General features: G+C 42.1%; 1 protein-coding gene across 1 annotated transcript in view; it reads left to right on the plus strand.

Annotated features, from left to right (window-relative positions):
- aacs (acetoacetyl-CoA synthetase) overlaps nt 1-18,663 on the plus strand; it is a 145,362-nt gene that overhangs the window by 109,254 nt on the left and 17,445 nt on the right. The window contains exons 13-14 of the mRNA XM_063034076.1: nt 13,015-13,128; nt 14,543-14,668. Coding sequence (XP_062890146.1) covers nt 13,015-13,128; nt 14,543-14,668 — 240 coding nt within the window. The remainder of the gene's footprint in view (nt 1-13,014; nt 13,129-14,542; nt 14,669-18,663) is intronic.

An 18,663-nucleotide genomic window follows, 5' to 3' on the forward strand; every position in this document is an offset into this window, starting at 1 on the left:
GATTACTTTGTTGTATTTCATTAGGATTTTGAGGAGATTTGGTTTGCCATTGAAAGCACTCAAACTTCTACAGATGTACAGTGGAGAGCATTCTGACTGGCTGCATCACTGTCTGGTATGTAGGTGGGGGTGTCTACCGCACGGCATCGAAGTGAGCTGCAGAGAGTTATAAACTTAGTCAGCTTCACCATGGGTACTAACTCCCGTAGTATCCAAAACATCTTCAAGGAGCGGTGCCTCAGGAAAGCGGCGTCCATCATTAAGGACCCCTACCCACCCAGGACATGTCCTCTTCTCATTGCTACCATCAGGAAGGAGGTACAGAAGCCTGAAGGCACACACTCAATGATTCAGGAACAGCTTCTTCCCCTGTTCCATCTGATTTCTAAATGGACCTTGAACCAACAAACACTTTTTTTCCCTGTTTTTGCACTATTTTAAATCTAACTATTTAATATACGTATATTTACTGCAATTGTGTTTTTGTCCTGTATTTATCATGTATTGCTGCCTCTAAATTAACAAATTTCACAACATAGGCCGGTGGTATTAAACCTGACTCTGATTCTGTTATTAATTTGCTGTGTGGGAACTTTGTACAAGCTTTCCTATTACAACAAAGGTCGCTGTTCAGAAGTATTTTGTTGGCTGTACAGACGTCTAGGATGCCGTGGAAGTCGAGCACCACCTCAAGCAGGAAGTAGGAGAGATTTGGGGTAATCAGGATGGTGATTTGTATCTATTTTTAGAGTCTGTATTGCTTTTAATCTAGGCCGAACTCTCAACTAAGGTAAGGGAAAATCTGATCATTCAGGATGGTACTGTTAAGTGCAGTTGATTTTATTTTTGCCTTGCATTGTAGATTAACATTTAGGCAATGAATTGGCTTGCCATTTGAAATGTGTGCTGTAATCACCTTTACCAACTCCCCATAGTTGAAGAGATCACTAATGCTATAGTTAATGTTATTCAAAACCAGTGTCTTCGTACAGAAATTGTGCCTGCCAGAAGCAAAATCAGAACGTTCTGGAAGGAAAATCAAATGCTGCAGATACAGGACAGTATGAATAAGGATCTAAGTATCAAAGGATACATGGCATATAGGAAGGTCAGGAAGTTGGGCGAAAGTGGAGATTGGCTCCGTTAACTAACAATGGTGTTCGCACCGTAGAGAGTGATGAGTGAAATTCAGGAAATCAGAAAGTAGAAGCAGTTTTGGTAATGATGAAAATTAACAAAGACAAATAGTTACAGTAGAGGGTGAAAGTAACATCGCAGAAGTAGGTGCAAACTGGGAACTGCAGGGGAGGAAAACTCAGGAAAACTGCAATCATGGGGAAGTGGTGCTTAGCAAATTGATGGGTCTGTGGGTGATGGTGTAATGGTAGGTGCATCAATTTTCCTTTTTGAAGGATCCTTAGACTTTGGGTAAGTTCCATTGGATAGAAACAGTGGAAAATGACACCTTTGTTGAAAAAGGGGGGAAAGGAGAGAGCAGGTGAGAGCCTGAAGGCCATTTACCTGTGTGCCTGTCAAAGGGAAATTGTTGGAAGCTATTACCAAAGGTGGTAATGGAAAACAACTTTAAAAAGTTCGCAGTAATAAGGCAAAGCCAATGTGGTCTTGTGAAAGAGATCATATTTAGCCAGTTTAATACAGCTTTTAAAAGATATAACGTAATATGGATTAGGGGATATCAGTGGATATACTATACTTAGATTTCCAGAAGACATTTAAGATTGTGCTGCATTAAAGCTTATTTCTGAAAATAAACCTTCCCAAAGTCTAGAGATCTTTTGAGAATTAAAAACGATGCATCAATTATCTCAGTCAAGAGTAAGGTCCCCCCAACTCTCATTTGTAATATACTGTGTATGTAAATGATTTCAATGGTAATATAAGTGGTTTGATTAGTAATTTTGCAGATGATGTGAGAATTGGTGGAGTTGTGGATACATGGCAAGGTTGTCAAAGAGTACAGCTGGTTGTAGACTGAATGGGAATGTCAATGGAGAAATGGCAGACGAAGTTCTATAGGCACTAAGTGATGTAAGAGTAATTGGCAGGACCATCAGAAACAGAGCTGTACAGAAGGATCTTGAGGTACAATTTCACAGTTGAAAGTGGCAGCACGTGGGTAAGGTGGTAAAGAAGGTACATAGTCATAGTCATACTTTATTGATCCCAGGGGAAATTGGTTTTCGTTACAGTTGCACCATAAATAATAAATAGTAATAGTAATATTACTATTAGTAAATAGTAATAGTCATGGAAATAATAAATAGTAATAGAAAAATAGTAATAAGTAGTTAAATAGTACTATGTAAATTATGCTAGTAAATTATGAAATAAGTCCAGGACCAGCCTATCGGCTCAGGGTGTCAGGAGTTGTAAAGTTTGATGGCCACAGGCAGGAATGACTTCCTATGATGCTCAGTGTTGCATCTCGGTGGAATGAGTCTCTGGCTGAATGTACTCCTGTGCCCACCCAGTACATTATGTAGTGGATGGGAGACATTGACCAAGATGGCATGCAACTTGGACAGCATCCTCTTTTCAGACACCACCGTCAGAGAGTATGGTATCCTGATGAAGGGTCTCAGCTGGAAACGTCGACTGTAGTCTTTTCCATAGATGCTGCCTGGCCTTCTGAGTTCCTCCAGTGTTTTGTGTGTGTCGTTGGGATTTCCAGCGCCTGCAGATCTTCTCCTGTTTGTAGATGGTATGCATACTTCCTCAGTTGAGGTTTGGAATTCAAAAGTTTGGAAGTCGTGTCGCAAATGTTTAAAACTTCTGGTTCGGTCATGTTTATCGTATTGTGTGCTGTTCTGGTCACCGCACACAGGAAGATTGCGGAGGCCTTGGAGAGGGGGCAGAAGAGGTTGATCAGGATGTGGCCTGTATTGGATTGGAGTGTATTAGCTATAAGGAGAGTTTGGACAAATTTGGATCCTTTTTTCTGGAGCACTGGAGGCCAAAGAGCAAGCTGTTATGATGACATTCGGAGAGACTTGGACAGGGTATATTGAATTCTTTTCCCAGTGTGAAAATGCCAAATACGAGAGGGCACAGCTTCAAGGCGGGAGAAGAGAACTTCAGAGGAGATTTGCGAGACAAGTTTTTTTTAACACACAAAATAGTAGGTGCCTGGAACGTACTGCCAGGGGAGATGGGAGCAGATACAAAAGCAAAGTTAAGAGGTATTTAGACAGGATCATGAACAGGCTGAGAACTGAGAAACATGGAGCTCGTGCAGACAGATGGGAGTTAGTTAGATTCCACAGGCGTGGTGGGTCAAAGGGCCTTTTCGGGCATATATGGTTGCATTAGAATGAAATCACCAAGCTACCGTTTCCCCAAAGCAGAGAAAGCAGTGACACTCAAGTGCATTGCTGACCAGCTCAGAGAAGACAAATTTGTATTTGAGAAGACTATGCTCAAAGGTGGAACTGCAGTTGCTAGAGCATGGTGTGTGCTCATAATGGAGCCCATCAGACATTTACAACACACCCTGACCTTTTTAACTATGCTGTGCTGCTCTTTATGTTGATAAGGAGCAATTGCTGTCTGTCCATTCAGTTGTAATCTAAGCCACAGCTGAAACATTATCACTTTGTGGGGAAGAAGGAACTGGAGTCAGCGTTTGCTCTCTGAGGTCGAGTTCTTCCAGGATGACTAGATCAGAGATGGAAAATTGGACCCGAGCCAGCCTCCTCTGCCAGAGCTGATTGTTTGATTCTCAAGCGAGCCAGATGCAGAATTCTTTTAAGCTGTAACTCCTGCTCTGTAAGCCAGCGTGCTAATTATTAAGGTGATTGTAATTGGTGGGAACCTTACAGTTGTTCAAAGCATTCAAAGTATATTTATTGTTGAAGTAGGCATGAAATTTGCCTTCTCTGAACTGGTCAGCAATGCGCTTGAGTGTTACTGCTTTCTCTGCTTTGGGGAAACGGTTGCCTTGTGATTTCATTCAAATGCAACCATATATATAAAAAAATTATCTTCATATCATGATGCAAGTACTTCATCAAAGTATCCCAAACCTTTGCCAGATAATCAGAGTTCATTGATCCATGCAAAAACACTACTGAAGACTGACCCTAATCTGGGGATGACAGTAATTGTTCTCTTCTACTTCCAGTTTGGCAGCCAAGATGTTATCTTCCATTTTGTATTTGTAAGCAATTATCCATAACCCAGTTGCGGTTTGTGTTAATTATGCAATGTGCATACATATTTTATGCTTTATCGGAATTTCCCAAAATCATTCATTTAAAAAAAAATTGAATTCCTCTTTACCCACTTTAAACTTAAAAATAGGCAAACTACAGCATCGGGTCATGCTTCTCCGAACTTAATTTCTGTTGAGGATCCTTCCTCCTCACCAACTTCAGTTATGCAGGCTTTCTTCAAACTCCTCTCCCTCGTGCTTCTCTCCATTTCATTCTCAAGTTCAGGTTCAAGTTTATTGTCATTCAACCACATGTATACCAGCAAATGAAACAACGTGCCTCTGGATCAAGGTGCACAACACAGTACACATAACTCACACACGTAAAGTAATATTAACACCAAAAAATTAACGAATAGTAAGATGCATATGGGCCAGCCAGTGGTGTAGTGGTATCGACACTGGACTTCGAGGCAGATGGTTCTGAGTTCGAATCCAGCCAGGTCCCAACCTGGGCAGCGGAAGCATCTGCTCAGAAGAAAGGCATGGCAGTCTGCTTCCTTATCTTGCCATGAAAACCCTATGGACAACTACACTATGTTGTTGTCAACAACAACAACCAATAACCAACAATAACAAGTTTTAGAAAGTAAAAATATGACACCGTTTGCACTTCATTCATGATGCGACCTAGGGACCTGGGTGATGGCAGGGAGTTTAATAGTCTTACGGCCTGGGGGAAGAAGCTGTTTTTCATCCTAACAGTTCTTGAACCAGTGCTACGGTATGTCCTGTCTGAATGTTGGACAAATGGAAGGGATCACCGACAATGCTAAGGGCCCTGTGCTAATGATAAATGTTTCTAATGGGCAAACGAGAGACCCTGATGATGATCCTCTCAGCAGTCCTTACAATTCTTTGTAGGGACTTGTGGTCAGACGTCTTGCAATTCATGGACCAGACAAGAGATGCGGCTAGTCAGGCCGCTCTTGATGGTGCTCCTGTAAAAATTGGATAAATGGTGATGTTGGGGGAGGCGGTGGTGATCCTCACTTCCCTTCCCTCAGTCTCATCAGGAAATGAAGACACTGCTGTTCTCTCTTGACCGAAACGATGGTATGGAGGTGAGATCTTCCATTATGTGCACTCCCAGAAACTTGATGCTCCTAACTCTCTCTTCAGAGGTATGTGTAGGGAGGAGTGATCAGCCTGCACCTTCCTGAAGTCCACAATCATGTCTTTCGTCTTCTCCACGTTGAAACTCAAGTCGTGCTCACACCATTCTGCTGACCACTCTGCCTCCTTTCTGTATGTCATCTCGTCGTTGTTGCTGATAAGGCCAGCCACTGTTGTGTCATCAGCAAACATGATTCAGTTTGAACTGGATCAAGCCTTGGTACTGGTGCACCAGCAGCTTGAACAGCAGTGGGCTGAGCATGCTGCCCTGGGGGAGTGTTGGTGCTCAGCCTGATGGAGCTAGAGATGTTTCTGTCAACACAGACTGACTGTGGCCTTTCTGTCGAGAAGTCCAGGATCCAGTTATAGAGCGAGGTGTTGAGCCCCAACGGGGACAGCCTTCTGAGGTATGATCACACTGAATGCTGAGCGGAAGTCAACAAGCAGCATCCTGGCATATGAGGCACCATGCTCCAGGTGGAACAGGACAGAATGGGGTGCGGAGGCTATTGCATCATCATTGGACCAATTTGAGCAATAAAGGAACTGGAAAGGATCCATTGTAGCAGCAAGATGGGATAAGTCTTTTGTTTGCTTTGAATATGACCACACCATGTCATTCTTCTCCTCCAAGAGGACCACAACCTTGTGGTAGGGTTTGGACCCAGAGAGCTATGTTGGCTGGAGTTAGGGCTTTATGTTTGGCTCTTGGTAGGGTCAGCCATACCAAACAGGTCAAATGGCAGGGGCCAGACTAAAGGCTGATTTATACTTCTGCGCCAAGTCGATGCCGTAGGTGCAGTGTAGCCGTGAACCCTATGCAGAGCCTACGCAGATCCCTGTGCAGTGGCCTGACGTGCACCTCTCCCAAAATGTAACTGCGCGTTGCGGCAACGCAGACCCCAACAACTGTGATTGGTCCGCTTGGTGGCATCGCATTTCATCCTACGCTGCAATAGCTTCCCATTGGGCGACTGAAGGGCAGGGAAGGAACTCTGGCTGCAATGCTTTCCATAAAGCTTTACAGACCTCTGAAATTATGGAGGACACATTTCGCTTTTACGAAAAAAGATGCTGGCTTTAAACTTGTTTACCCCGAGAAAGATTACCATGACCATGAAGCCTTGCACGGGCAGGTGTGTGCGCATGCGCGACGTGCCGGAATTGCAAAGCGACGCAGACACACCAACACACAAGTATAGATGCTCACAACGTGCGTAGGTTACGACGTCCATTTGATGCACAAGTATAAATCAGCCTTAAGAGTCTTCCACAGGTCCTCCAGGTGTGGGGCACAGCTCGGGGCTAACAACCCTGACTGGTCAAACAAAATTGTTACAGAAACGGCAATGAAGAATCCTTTATCTATGTGAGCGGGTATGGGCAGGTAGAGATGGAGGACCTTCATTGCTGCCCTAAGCACCAGCAGCATAACAGGCAGCAAGTAAGTATGTCACTCTTCTCGGAGTGTAATACAGCAGGGAGAAAGGTCCTTCAGCCCATCTGCTCCCTGCTGACCAGAGCATCCTCCCTGCTGATGTATTTTAGATTTCCAGACATCTGCAGTTTGTTTTTTAATGTTTTCAAGTTTTAAAAGGAAGTGAGCAGGAGCATATTAGTTACAGTTTTGAGTGTGTGTAAGGAAGCTTGTTTGTTTGGAACCTTTCATCTTCCTAGCACACGCAAATACAATGAAAGGCCACTGCAGTGTGGTTTAATCTACGGGACCGTCGAGCTAACCATGGTTGCATGATCAGAGGCGTCGTCTAACGAAGTTCACAGCAAATGAAGTTCAGTACAGACAGACCTGAACTCGGTGTACTGCTCAAACACGAGGAAATCTGCAGATGCTGGAATTTCAAGCAACACACATAAAAGTTGCTGATGAACGCAGGGTCTCGGCCCGAACGTCGACTGTACCTCTTCCTAGGGATGCTGCCTGGCCTGCTGCGTTTATGTGTGTTGTTCAGTGTACTGCTGTATGCTTTTGACAAAGTAGTGGGAAAGAAAACTGAGATTTTAATTGTGAACTGTGTTGTCGTCATGAGTATTGACGATTTCCCTTCCTCAATGTAAGTGGGCTTCAGTATTGCAGAAAAGAGCAAAGAAGATGAATGACAAAGGTAGCTAAGAGGTCCATTAGGTTAACAAAGCCAACAGAACCAACTTGTATAAGAACCAGCTTTAGAAAAATATTAATGTAAAGAGTTGTGAAACCAAGCCATAAGCAATGCTTTCCAACTGAGAGGCACAGTTGTGGCAAGTAATTCTCGAGCTGATTTCAGCAAGTGTTTCTTTGCATAGGAAGAGGTGAAGCTGAAATAGTTTGCAGAAAGGATGACTGATGTCTTATTAGTTATTTATTAAATTAGAGAAACAACACAAAAGAGGCCCTTCTGGCCCAGCAAGCCGTGCCACCCAGCAATCCACCTAGCCTACTCACGGGACAATTTACAATGCCCAACAAACTGTGACCACTTTGGACTGTCGGAGGAAACTGGAGAGCCCGGTGGAAACTTTCTTGCAGAAGACGCTGGAAGTGAAACTTGAACTCCAGTACCCTGAGGGGTAATAGCGTCTCACTAACCGCTACACTACCACGGTGCCCTGCGTATCATTAGATACTTTCTTTTTGTGTGACAAATTCTCCTATCTGTTACCTCGGTGAAGTTGGCTGAGGTTGATTTTGGATAAACTGTAATTTGCACTTAAGTAGCAGGAAGGCATTGCTAGCTGCTTGCTTGTGATCGGAGCAGCAGCTTAAAGACTTACCACTTGCACTTGTCCTCCTTCCTGAATGAGGCTCCCATTGTATGCACCGTTGTCATTCCTCTTTAACGTTGAACTGAATTGCAGACCCCACTCAGATAGGTTAGATACGTTTACATTCAGTCAAATATTTTAACTTTGCTTTGGTTCAGGAATAGTAAGTGTAAACATGCCGTCAGGTTGGTCGCCTCCAACCTAATGGCATGAATATCGATCCCTCCTGGTTTAAAAAAAATATTCCCTCCCCTTCCCCTCTTCTTCTATTCCCCACTCTGACCTTTCACCACTTCTCCCTGGGTTCGCTCCTCCTTCCCTTTCTCCTATGGTCCACTCTCCTCTCCTGTCAGATTCCTTCTTCTCCAGCCTTTAAATACCCACTCATCTGGCTTCACCTGTCACCTTCCTGCCAGCCACCTTCCCTCCCCCCCACCCACCTTTTTATTCTGGTGTCTCCCCACTTCACAGTCCTGAAGGAGGATCTCTGCCCGAAACTCACCTCCATAGATGCTGCCTGACCTGCTGAGTTCCTCCAGCATTTTGTGTCAGTTGCAGAGTAAGTGCAGTGTGGTGTAAAACTATACTCATTATTATAGTTTTATACCTTGGTGACACCACATGACTTTAGAGTCAGGATATGGTTCAATATCACAGGTATGTCTTGTGAAATTTGTAAACTTTGTGGCAGTAGTACATAACTATAGAGAGAAAAAACAAATTACAGTAAATGTATAATATGTGTATATTAAATAGTTAAATTGAGTAAGTAGTGCGAAAAATAGAGGTATATAGTGGTATTGTAGAAAAAATTGTGGTAAAGGTTGTTATATTGCAGGAACTGATTGCATACAATTATTATCCAGAATGAGACATCAATTAAACTGCGATACTAGATTTTGGAACACCTCTTAATAAAAGGAGTAAAAGATTCTTGTGCCATATAAGCTTGGGTGATGGGTTAATTCTCTCTGTGGCTGGAAATCCAATCTGCCAGCTTTTGTGGGCTGGGCTTTGTGAATTTTAACAAGGCTGTAAAATGGACAATTTTGCTATGTGGAGAAAATTACCACCCCTGTAACATGTCTCCCACGTGATCCGTTTTAGCCCTGACCTGAAGATTTGCCAGGAACTCTAAAGTCCAGTTAATCTTGTTATCAAAAATAGGGACATGGCAAAGAATGGGAAAACATAAGGGTGAGAGATTTGAATTGAACAAAATAGAATCTTTTATCGGTTACAAGAGCTTACTTAACAGCTCTGAGAGCTTGGCTCCTCAAAGCCACAAGGTGAATCAACTGGTACATGCGAAATCTCCTTTTTAAAAAAAACTCATTTCATTTTCTGTTGTTAGCGTTAATCACCTTCTGTCAGGGCTGATCTCCACCTCTTGGCAATAGAGGTAGGTTCCTATAAATTCAGAGTGGTAAATTACGCTGCTAAATCAATGCTTTTTTTCAGGCTTAAATGATTTATGATATTACCTGTCAATCTTCTATAATTAAATGAATGCAAAGCAGCTAACAGTACTGGAGCATTGCTTTACGTGATTTTCTGAGGCAAATTAAATTAATCATATAGACCATTTGGAAAGTGTTACTTGAATTGCTATTCAAAAGCAAGGCGTTTTTAGGATATGTGAGATACTGAACTCCTTTGTGAGGTAATTAATGGCATTTTCAGTACCTAGATAAACAGTGGGTTCTCTGGCATGTTTGCATTCGCCTTTATAGTTTGTGTGTTAATCATTTTTCCAATTATTTTGTTATCTCAAAGTAATAATAGATTCCTGGGGAGCGGGCTTCAGTTACGTACAACCCTCCTGGAAGCCTCTTTCACTTTATTAGGAGAAGGGCATTCAAGCATTAGAATCGATATTGGAGATTGAATAGAGAGGAGGTGGGGATGATGGAAATTAATTTCCCTTTCGTATTCTGTATTATGAACCATACTTCATTTGATGGTGTATTGTGAATGCTGGAGCCACACTGGCAGTATTTCGATAATTTTCCAGTGCTTTGAAATTATACTTTTTTTATATGTAAGTTATCGGCTCGTGCTGTACGCAAAGCTACTTGGGAATCAACAAGATTAGTTGAGTAAATACTGCTGAGGTGTTATAATCAGTGTGTTGCTGATAGCACTCGTCTGCTTGCCCAAGTGCTACATCAACCTCAGGGAACATTGCGCAGTCGAAATGAGACCCCATATAACTAAGCTAATGTAAAGCTCCTCGGTCCCATTTCTAACACAACATAAATTGTACTCTATTAAAATTGATGCATTTTCTGTCAATGCAAATGTGTGAATGGTTCTATCACTTTGGAAACTAATAGCTTGGCAAACCAAACCATCTCTTATTATTTATTTGCTGAAGTTTTTCTTGTGATCTGCAGCAGAGCATTTGATTTGTTCTTGCAGGTGATGAATAGTTCAGCAGTTCCTTTGATTATAGCATCTCTCTATCTTCTTCCTTTCCATAAGAAGATTTAAAGGAGTGAAGGATGGAATGCACACCCATGCTAAATTGTAATGAGCTAATATATTTTGTTAAGGTGTTCAGCTGAACCTAGTGGGAGTGAATAGATTTTGATTGTTAATAGATAACTGTTTGAAGCCTTGGTCCCAAGCATATACAAGTATAAGAAATCCATATGGTGAGAATTAACTTACAGGTTTACTGTAACTGTTTGGACAAGTTCACTCCTCAACTCAATGGCATTTCCCAACTGCCATCCTAATTTTTAGCTTGGAAATATTATTATGCAGATTACAAATGCTTCTGTTGGGGATAAATGTTTCACAGCTTTCAGTAAACTGCAAATTCTATTATGCACACATTGAATCTTGAGATATAATTTTTTTTTTAACCTTTCCTTGGAATCTGTCAACATACCGTGTAAAATATGTGGAAGGAAGGGATGGTGCTTGTGGCTTAGTGGCTACAGTTGGGGACCACCGTGTGATGCCATTGCCCTGCTATTCCCTCCATTCATCTGCAATCCTGTAAGTGCTTACCATTGTGGTTGATTTAATGAGATGCTCAAGGACAGTTATATTGATTACCATGATAAAATTACATTTTCTTTTATAGCACACACGTACCTAATATTTAATATCTTGGATATTTTGGGCAAAAAGATATTTAGTTTATATCCTTAACTATGTCCCTACTTGGTTATAATTTCTCCACCTTGTTTTGTACTCTTCGGAGCAGTAGATCTGAGGTAGGAGATCAACCTGGGCTCCACGGACACCTTGCTTAATGGTACTGGTCCATGGCATAAAAAAGGTTGGGAATCCTACCTGAGAGCATGTCCTGAATAGTTGTATATTATACACAGTAATGAGGATTTGCGAGGAGTATGAACCATGGAGGCAACGATCACGATGCCTTTCATACACGACAGAGACCCACTTCCAAACAGCGACTCCATCCTTGATTTACTTTATTCCTTTTCTCTCTTCAACCTTTCAGTTGGAAGTTGGAATATAAGAGCAGGGATGTGATGTTGAGTCTCTGTAAGGCACTCGAGACCACATTTTGAGTTTTGTGTGTAGTTTTGGGCTCCTTATTTCAGAAAGGATATACTGACATTGGAGAAGGTTCAGAGAAGATTCACAAGAATGATTCCAGGAATGAAAGGGTTACTGTATGACAAACATCTGGCAGCTCCTGGGCTGTATTCTCTGGAGTTCAGGAGAATGAGGGGGATCTCATAGAAACATTTGGAATGTTAAAAGGCATGAACAGATTAGATATGGCAAAGTTATTTCCCATGGTAGGGGAGTCCGGGACAAGAAGGCATGACCTCAGGATTGAAGGACGTCCATTTAGAACTGAGATGCGGAGAATTAACTTCAGTCAGAGGGTGGTAAATCTGTGGAATTTGTTGCCACGAGCGGCTGTGGAGGCCAAGTCATTGGGTGCATTTAAGGCAGAGATAGACAGGTTCTTGATTAGCCTGGGCATCAAAGGGTATGGGGTGAAAGCAGGGGAGTGGGGATGACTGGAAGAATTGGATCAGCCCATGATTGATGGTGGATCAGACTCGATGGGACGAATGGCCTACTTCTGCTCCTATATCTTATGGTCTCATGCTATGATACGTCTGCTAATGCCAAGTAAATAAAACTAACAAAAGACTAGGAGAGAACTTTTCAAGAATTATTTATTATTAGTTTCTAGGTATACTTGGAACTGTTCAAAATAAAATTTATTACTTAATAATTATAGAATTCTTTTGCAATTCGGATTCAGTTCACATTTCATTGGAACTGCTTTAATGACTTAAGTGGCGAGATGTAATGTTCAGATTATGACTTCAGCTGGAATTTTTGTTTTTATGAGCATCAAGAGTGTGTGTGTGGGAGGGAGTTCTAATGTGAAATGGAGTTTTTTTTAAAAAATGTATTTTTAGACCATAAGACATAGGAGCAGAATCTGGCCTTTTGCCTCATCATGTCTGCTCTGCCATTCCATCATGGTCGATTCATTACCCCTCTCAACCACATTCTCTTGCCGTCTCTCCATAACCTTTGAGACTGACAAAATCAAGGACCACCGTTTTAAATATACTCAGCGACTTGGCCTCCACAGCCACCTCTGGCAAAAAATTCCACAGATTGACCACCTTCTGGCTAAAGTTCCTCCTCGTCTCTGTTCCAAGCGGACATCCCCCTGGTTCTAGACTTGCCCACTAGAGCAAACATTCTCTCCACATCCACTCTATCTCGGCCTTACAGTATTTGATTGGTTTCAATGAGATCTGCCCTCATTCTTCTGAATTCCAGCTTGTTTGTAAGTATACTGCATGAAAGATTTACCATGGACATTTACAACTATAACACCCTCAGAGAGACCATATTGAAAATGGTAAACATATTTGTCCCATTTCCTGCAGGTGGGACGGACATCATTTCGTGTTTCATGGGCCAGAACTTCACCATTCCAGTTTACAGAGGAGAGATACAAGCAAGGAACCTGGGGATGGCTGTGGAAATCTGGAATGAAGACAGTGAGCACAATTTTTATGTCTCTTCCTAATTAGCTGCCATGTTTTAAACCTGTAATCTGCTATTTTATCACGTTAATAAATATGTTCCTACACAACTACCAGTGAGGACAATGAAAAGGTTGAACTTTCGGACAATGGATCAAATGACATAATAAACTATTCTGAGTCCGCTTTGTTGGAAGTATCAAAGGCAATTCATTTGCTGTTAAGTGCTTTAGGATGTCGAAAAGGATATGCAAGCCATCTTGTATCGGTAGACAATGTAAACGTACCTTTGACTTCAGTTGCTCAAGTAGGGTCACAGAGCATTACAACTCAGAAACAGGCCCTTTGACCCATCTTGTCTGTGCTGGCATGTTTTTCTGATTAGTCCCATCCACCCACACTTGCAGTATAGCCCTTCGTAAACGTCTTTCAAATGTTGCAGTTGAATCTGCATCCACCACTTCCTTGCCTTTCACACAGCTTTCGGTTCCTCTCTCTGGCCCTCAGAGCACCATCTCTCTGGCCCAACCGTGGCTGTGGAACAATCACCCCCTTATCTCGCTTCTCGCTGAGGCTGTTTCTCCCGAGCCCACTACACTTGATCTTCTTGCTTCCTTTTAAAATCTTTCCTAAAGCTCATCTTTAGGGCCAAGTTTCAGGATCACTTTGGGTTGAGCATCATCTTTCACCTTGATACTTGAATTATCAATGTACCACCTGTGCCATTTCTTACCTACGTACCTTTATCTGTGCCTGCTTAAAATAACTTGCACTAAGACACGTCACGGTTTTGTCACACTGTCCCAGCCCACCACCCCGCCCAACCTTTGAGGATGAGCTCACAGATTCTATGCTGAATGGATTTCCATCCTTTTAGCTGCGCATCATTTTAACGCCTCCAGTCCCTGTTCCAAGTGTTACCTTTCCACCTGGCATCAATCCTAGCAACTCTTCTTCCTCTCATCTGTCTTCTCCATCTGCTACTTATCTGTCCACAAGCATCCCCTTATCTCCAGGTCAGTTTGTTGCTGTTCCATCCCCTTGAATGAGTGAGGAGAGCTGAGTCTGAGAGATCTCCTGCCAGGCCTGGATCATTGATTGTATTGTTCCTGGTTAGTAACTGATTTGATGAACCTTAAAACTGCTGTCACGTAACCTTCTACTGATAGATTTGATATTAAGAACACCTTTACCTGTTGGGAAACTTCAGCCCCCATCAATCTTCCTTTCATCAATAAAAAATCAAATTAATTATAATCCATTGCAGCTTTTAATCAACAAGGTGTACATGACGGCCATAGTGCCAAAATCTAATTAATTATCTTTATAGAGAAGCTAATCTGCTTTAAGCGATCCATTGAGTAAGTTTCAACAAAACAGCAATAAAAATGATGGGAAACATGACATTGGTTCTCTTTATCATCCATAGAGCAAGTTCTGTGGGGAGAAAGTGGAGAGCTGGTGTGCACCAAACCCATTCCCTGTCAACCTACACACTTCTGGAATGATGAAAGTGGCAGCAAGTATCACAAGGCATACTTTGCTAAATTTCCAGGTATGAGCAGACCCCTAACGCCTTTTATTACAGTGACCCTGCTTCCCTTTGTGAGCAATGGAGAGTGTTCAGAGGCACTGTGATGTAAATCCGGAGGTTCATTTGGCTCCTAGGCCTAGAGTACTTTAATATGATGCCTTAACATCAATGAGGCTTTATAATGTTATTATTCTAAAGCAGTCTCTTGGGTTTGTGAATAATTTGCTTCCTATGAGCTGTGATGTGATTCATGTGAGTTCTTCACATGGATGTTGAAGAGGGTTGGGGGGCATATATTTGAGTTGCTTGGATTATTGCATTATGATTCCTCTACATTAGGCCATTCTGTACTCCTAGGGGGGGAAAAAACCTCCCAAGTTTCCGGTTCTTTAGACAGGGATTCACCTGAGTTGCTCAGGATGTTTCAAAAAGGTAAACACAGAAACATAGAAAATGGTGCAGGAGTAGGCCTTTCGGCCCTTCAAGCCTGCACTGCCATTCATTACGATCATGGCTGATCATCCAACTCAGAAGCCTGTACCTGCCTTCTCTCCATACCCCCGATCCCTTTAGCCACAACGGCCTTATCTAACTCCCTCTTAAGTATAGCCAATGAACTGGCCTCGACTGTTTCCTGTGGCAGAGAATTCCACAGATTCACCACTCTCTGTGTGAAGAAGTTTTTCCTCATCTCGGTCCTAACAGGCTTCCCCTTTATCCTCAAACTGTGACCCCTCTAGACTTCGTGTCATCTGCAAACTTGGAGATGCTGCATTTAATTCTCTCGTCTAAGTCATTAATATATATTGTAAACAACTGGGGTCCCAGCACTGAGCCTTGCGGTACCCCACTCATCACTGCCTGCCATTCTGAAAAAGTCCCGTTTATTCCCACTCTTTGCTTCCTGTCTGCCAACCAATTCTCTATCCACATCAATACCATACCCCCAGTACCGTGTGCTTTAAGTTTGCACATTAATCTCCTGTGTGGGACCTTGTCAAAAGCCTTTTGAAAATCCAAATATACCACATCCCCTGGTTCTCCCCTATCCACCCTACTAGTAAAGGAAGCAAATTAGTGGAATAATTGTGAATGGAACAGATAGAATCTAATCTATATTGGCTGTCAGCGCCTTCTCTGCCTCTTTATTAAGGAGGGAGGGAGGGAACGATTCGGTGGCACGTCGAATTGTTGGAGTGAACAATTGGTTTTTGAAGTAAGGGGAGGGGGAGGGTTGATAATTTGCTGCTGTGTGTGCATGGTGGAGGGGGAAGTAGAGAAGGGGGCTTTGGGATTCTAACATTTTTCTGCCACTTATTCCTTGGGTGTACTCTTCTGTTTTCGGGGATGTCTGTGAAGAGTAAGAATTTCAGGTTGTGTACTGTCCATTTTCTGATATTAAATGGAACCTTTCGAACCATTTAATCTTGCATCTTTCAGAAATACAGTACAATAGAATTTTATGAAAAGCTATACATAAACTGATAAAAGTCTGACAAAAAACCAATGTATAAAAGGGGACAAACTTGCAAATAAAAATAATACTGATAACATGAGTTGTAAGGAGTCCTTGAAAGTGAGTCTGTAGGTTGTAGAATCAGTTTACAGTAGTGGTGATTGAGTTATCCATATCAGATCAGAAGCTTGATGGCTGTAGGGTTCTTGAAGCTGGTAGTGTGGGCTTCTGTACCTCCTCCCTGATGGTAGTAGTGAGAAGAGGGTATGGCCTGGTGGGGGTCTTTGGTAATGGATACTGGTTTTGTGTGGCAGTCTGTGCTAGTGACGTAATGGTATCCACACCAGTACTTCAGAACAAGAGGTCCCATGTTGGAATCTGGCCAGCTTCTTGCAATCTTTCCATCCATGCTGGCGCCTTGACCTCGTAAAACAACTGCTAAAGGAACGGCAATGTGGCTGCTGATGCGCCAATGAACGCGTAGGGAGAAAGTTTTTTTTGTGGCAGCGCTCTGTGTAAATATACTTAGTGGTAGGCAGGACTTTGCCTGTGACAGACTGGGCTGCATCCACAACTTTCTGAGCGTTTTTTGTTCCTGGGCATTGGTATTTCCATACCAGGCCGTGTTGCACCCAGCTACCATGCTCTCCACTGTGCTTCTGTGGAAGTTTGTCAACGTTTTGGTGAAATGCCGACCTACACAATCTTCTCAGAAAGTGGAGGTACTGTGATTGATTGGGCTGTATCCACTTCCAGTAGCTTTTTCTGCACCCTTTGAACGGTGAAAGTATGTCCAGAATCAGATGCCTGGAAATATTTACTGCTGATTAATTGATCTGAAATTCTGGTTTATCAAAATTTGGCTATCTTAATTTCATTTCCATCCTGTACCTTAAGCAAAAGGTGATTTAAGATAATTGATAATGTTTGTTTAAGATTAAGTTATTTTATTATTCATACCAGCCACTTTAACTGTTATTCACCATCAATTCGTCAATATTCTTTTGCGATTGTTCCTTGAGAAGCTAAATTTCTGAAGAGATTTGTGTTGATCACCTCATGCTAGCTTTTCTTGTAGCTGATCCCAGAATCATCTGTTCTGTCAAAGCTTAGTTTTGTTTGCATGTCATTCCACCAAAACTGTTTTGTCACATGTTTGGGCAATTCCCAGTCTAGCCAATTGCCACAATTATTGACGACTGCAGTCTCCCTGATGAGTTGCTAATCTTTGCCCCTGATAATACTTTATTTGCTAAACGAGTGCAATCTTCTTTGGTCGGATTCTGCAAGACTGATACAGCCACTTAATACCATGCCTGTAATAGTGCAATCAATTAGAAGGGCTATTAGAATTACAAGTGCTTAGGATTTATTGAATGTGTCCAATGACACTCTGGTTAAAATATGAATTCAGTCCCACTGCTAATTATAAAGAATATCAAATTCCAGTGGAATAATTATAAATGTAACATGCTCCCACTCCAAATTGTTTTATAGTAAATACAATACTGTGTGCAAAAGTCTTAGGCACCTTAGTTTTTTTAATATATAAATATTGTATTAGATGTTTTTTTTTGTCTCCTGCATTGGTGTGTGAGTAGAAAAGAGCAAGACTTAGATTTCCAAACATTCATTTTCCAAAAAAAAATGTTAGAGATTTTTTTGTATTTTGTTAGAGGAAGTAACATATTAAGTAATAGATCACTTTTCAAATAAAAACCTCATTACTTTGTAGGTATATAGCCAAGTGCATGATTAAACAAAGGTAACAAACAGGTCCCAGTGATCAATGACATAATGAGTTGAATTAACTAAACTGATTAATGGAGACAGAAACGGGTGTAGAAGGAAACAAACTGGGCAAAGAGCAATCAAACCTAGAGGTGAGGGAGTGGCTGATGTGACAGTTTAACCTTCTAATCATCAATTCTTACACCAAGACAAGAGTGAGCATAGTAACAAAGACACATGGTGGTCATCCTCCATCAGCAAGATCTCTCCCAAGCAGAAACTTGGCAGCAAACAAAAGCTTCAAGATGTCCATGCTCTTCTGAAGAAGCACAAAGATGTGGGCAAGGTTGAGGACTAGAAATGCGATGGTTGGCCAGGGAAACTGAGTGCACCAGATGAGAGATGCATCAAACTGATGTACCTTCTAAATTGGAAAAAGTCCAGCACTGCTTATCAGCTCTGATTCACAGAAACCACTGGGACCCAAGTACAGCCCTCAGCAGTCTGGAGAAGTCTTGTCAGAAGTGGTCTTCATGGAAGAATTGCTGCCAAAAAACTATTCCCCCAAAGTGGAAACAAAGCCAAGAGACTCATCTATGCCCAAAAACACAAGGACTGGAGTGCTGAACAATGGCAGCAAGTGCTCTGGACTGAAGATTCAACATTTGCAATTTATGGCTCAAACATTTTGTCTTTAGAAGAGCTGGAGAGTGCTACAAGAATGAGTGTCTGCAGCCAACAGTGAAGTATGGTGGAGGTTCCCTGCAGTTTTGGGGCTGCCTTTCTGCAAATGGAGTTGGTGATCTGGTCAGAATTAATGGAATCCTCA

Source organism: Mobula hypostoma, chromosome 27, assembly GCF_963921235.1.
Source record: "Mobula hypostoma chromosome 27, sMobHyp1.1, whole genome shotgun sequence".
NCBI classification, from domain to species: Eukaryota; Metazoa; Chordata; class Chondrichthyes; order Myliobatiformes; family Myliobatidae; genus Mobula; species Mobula hypostoma.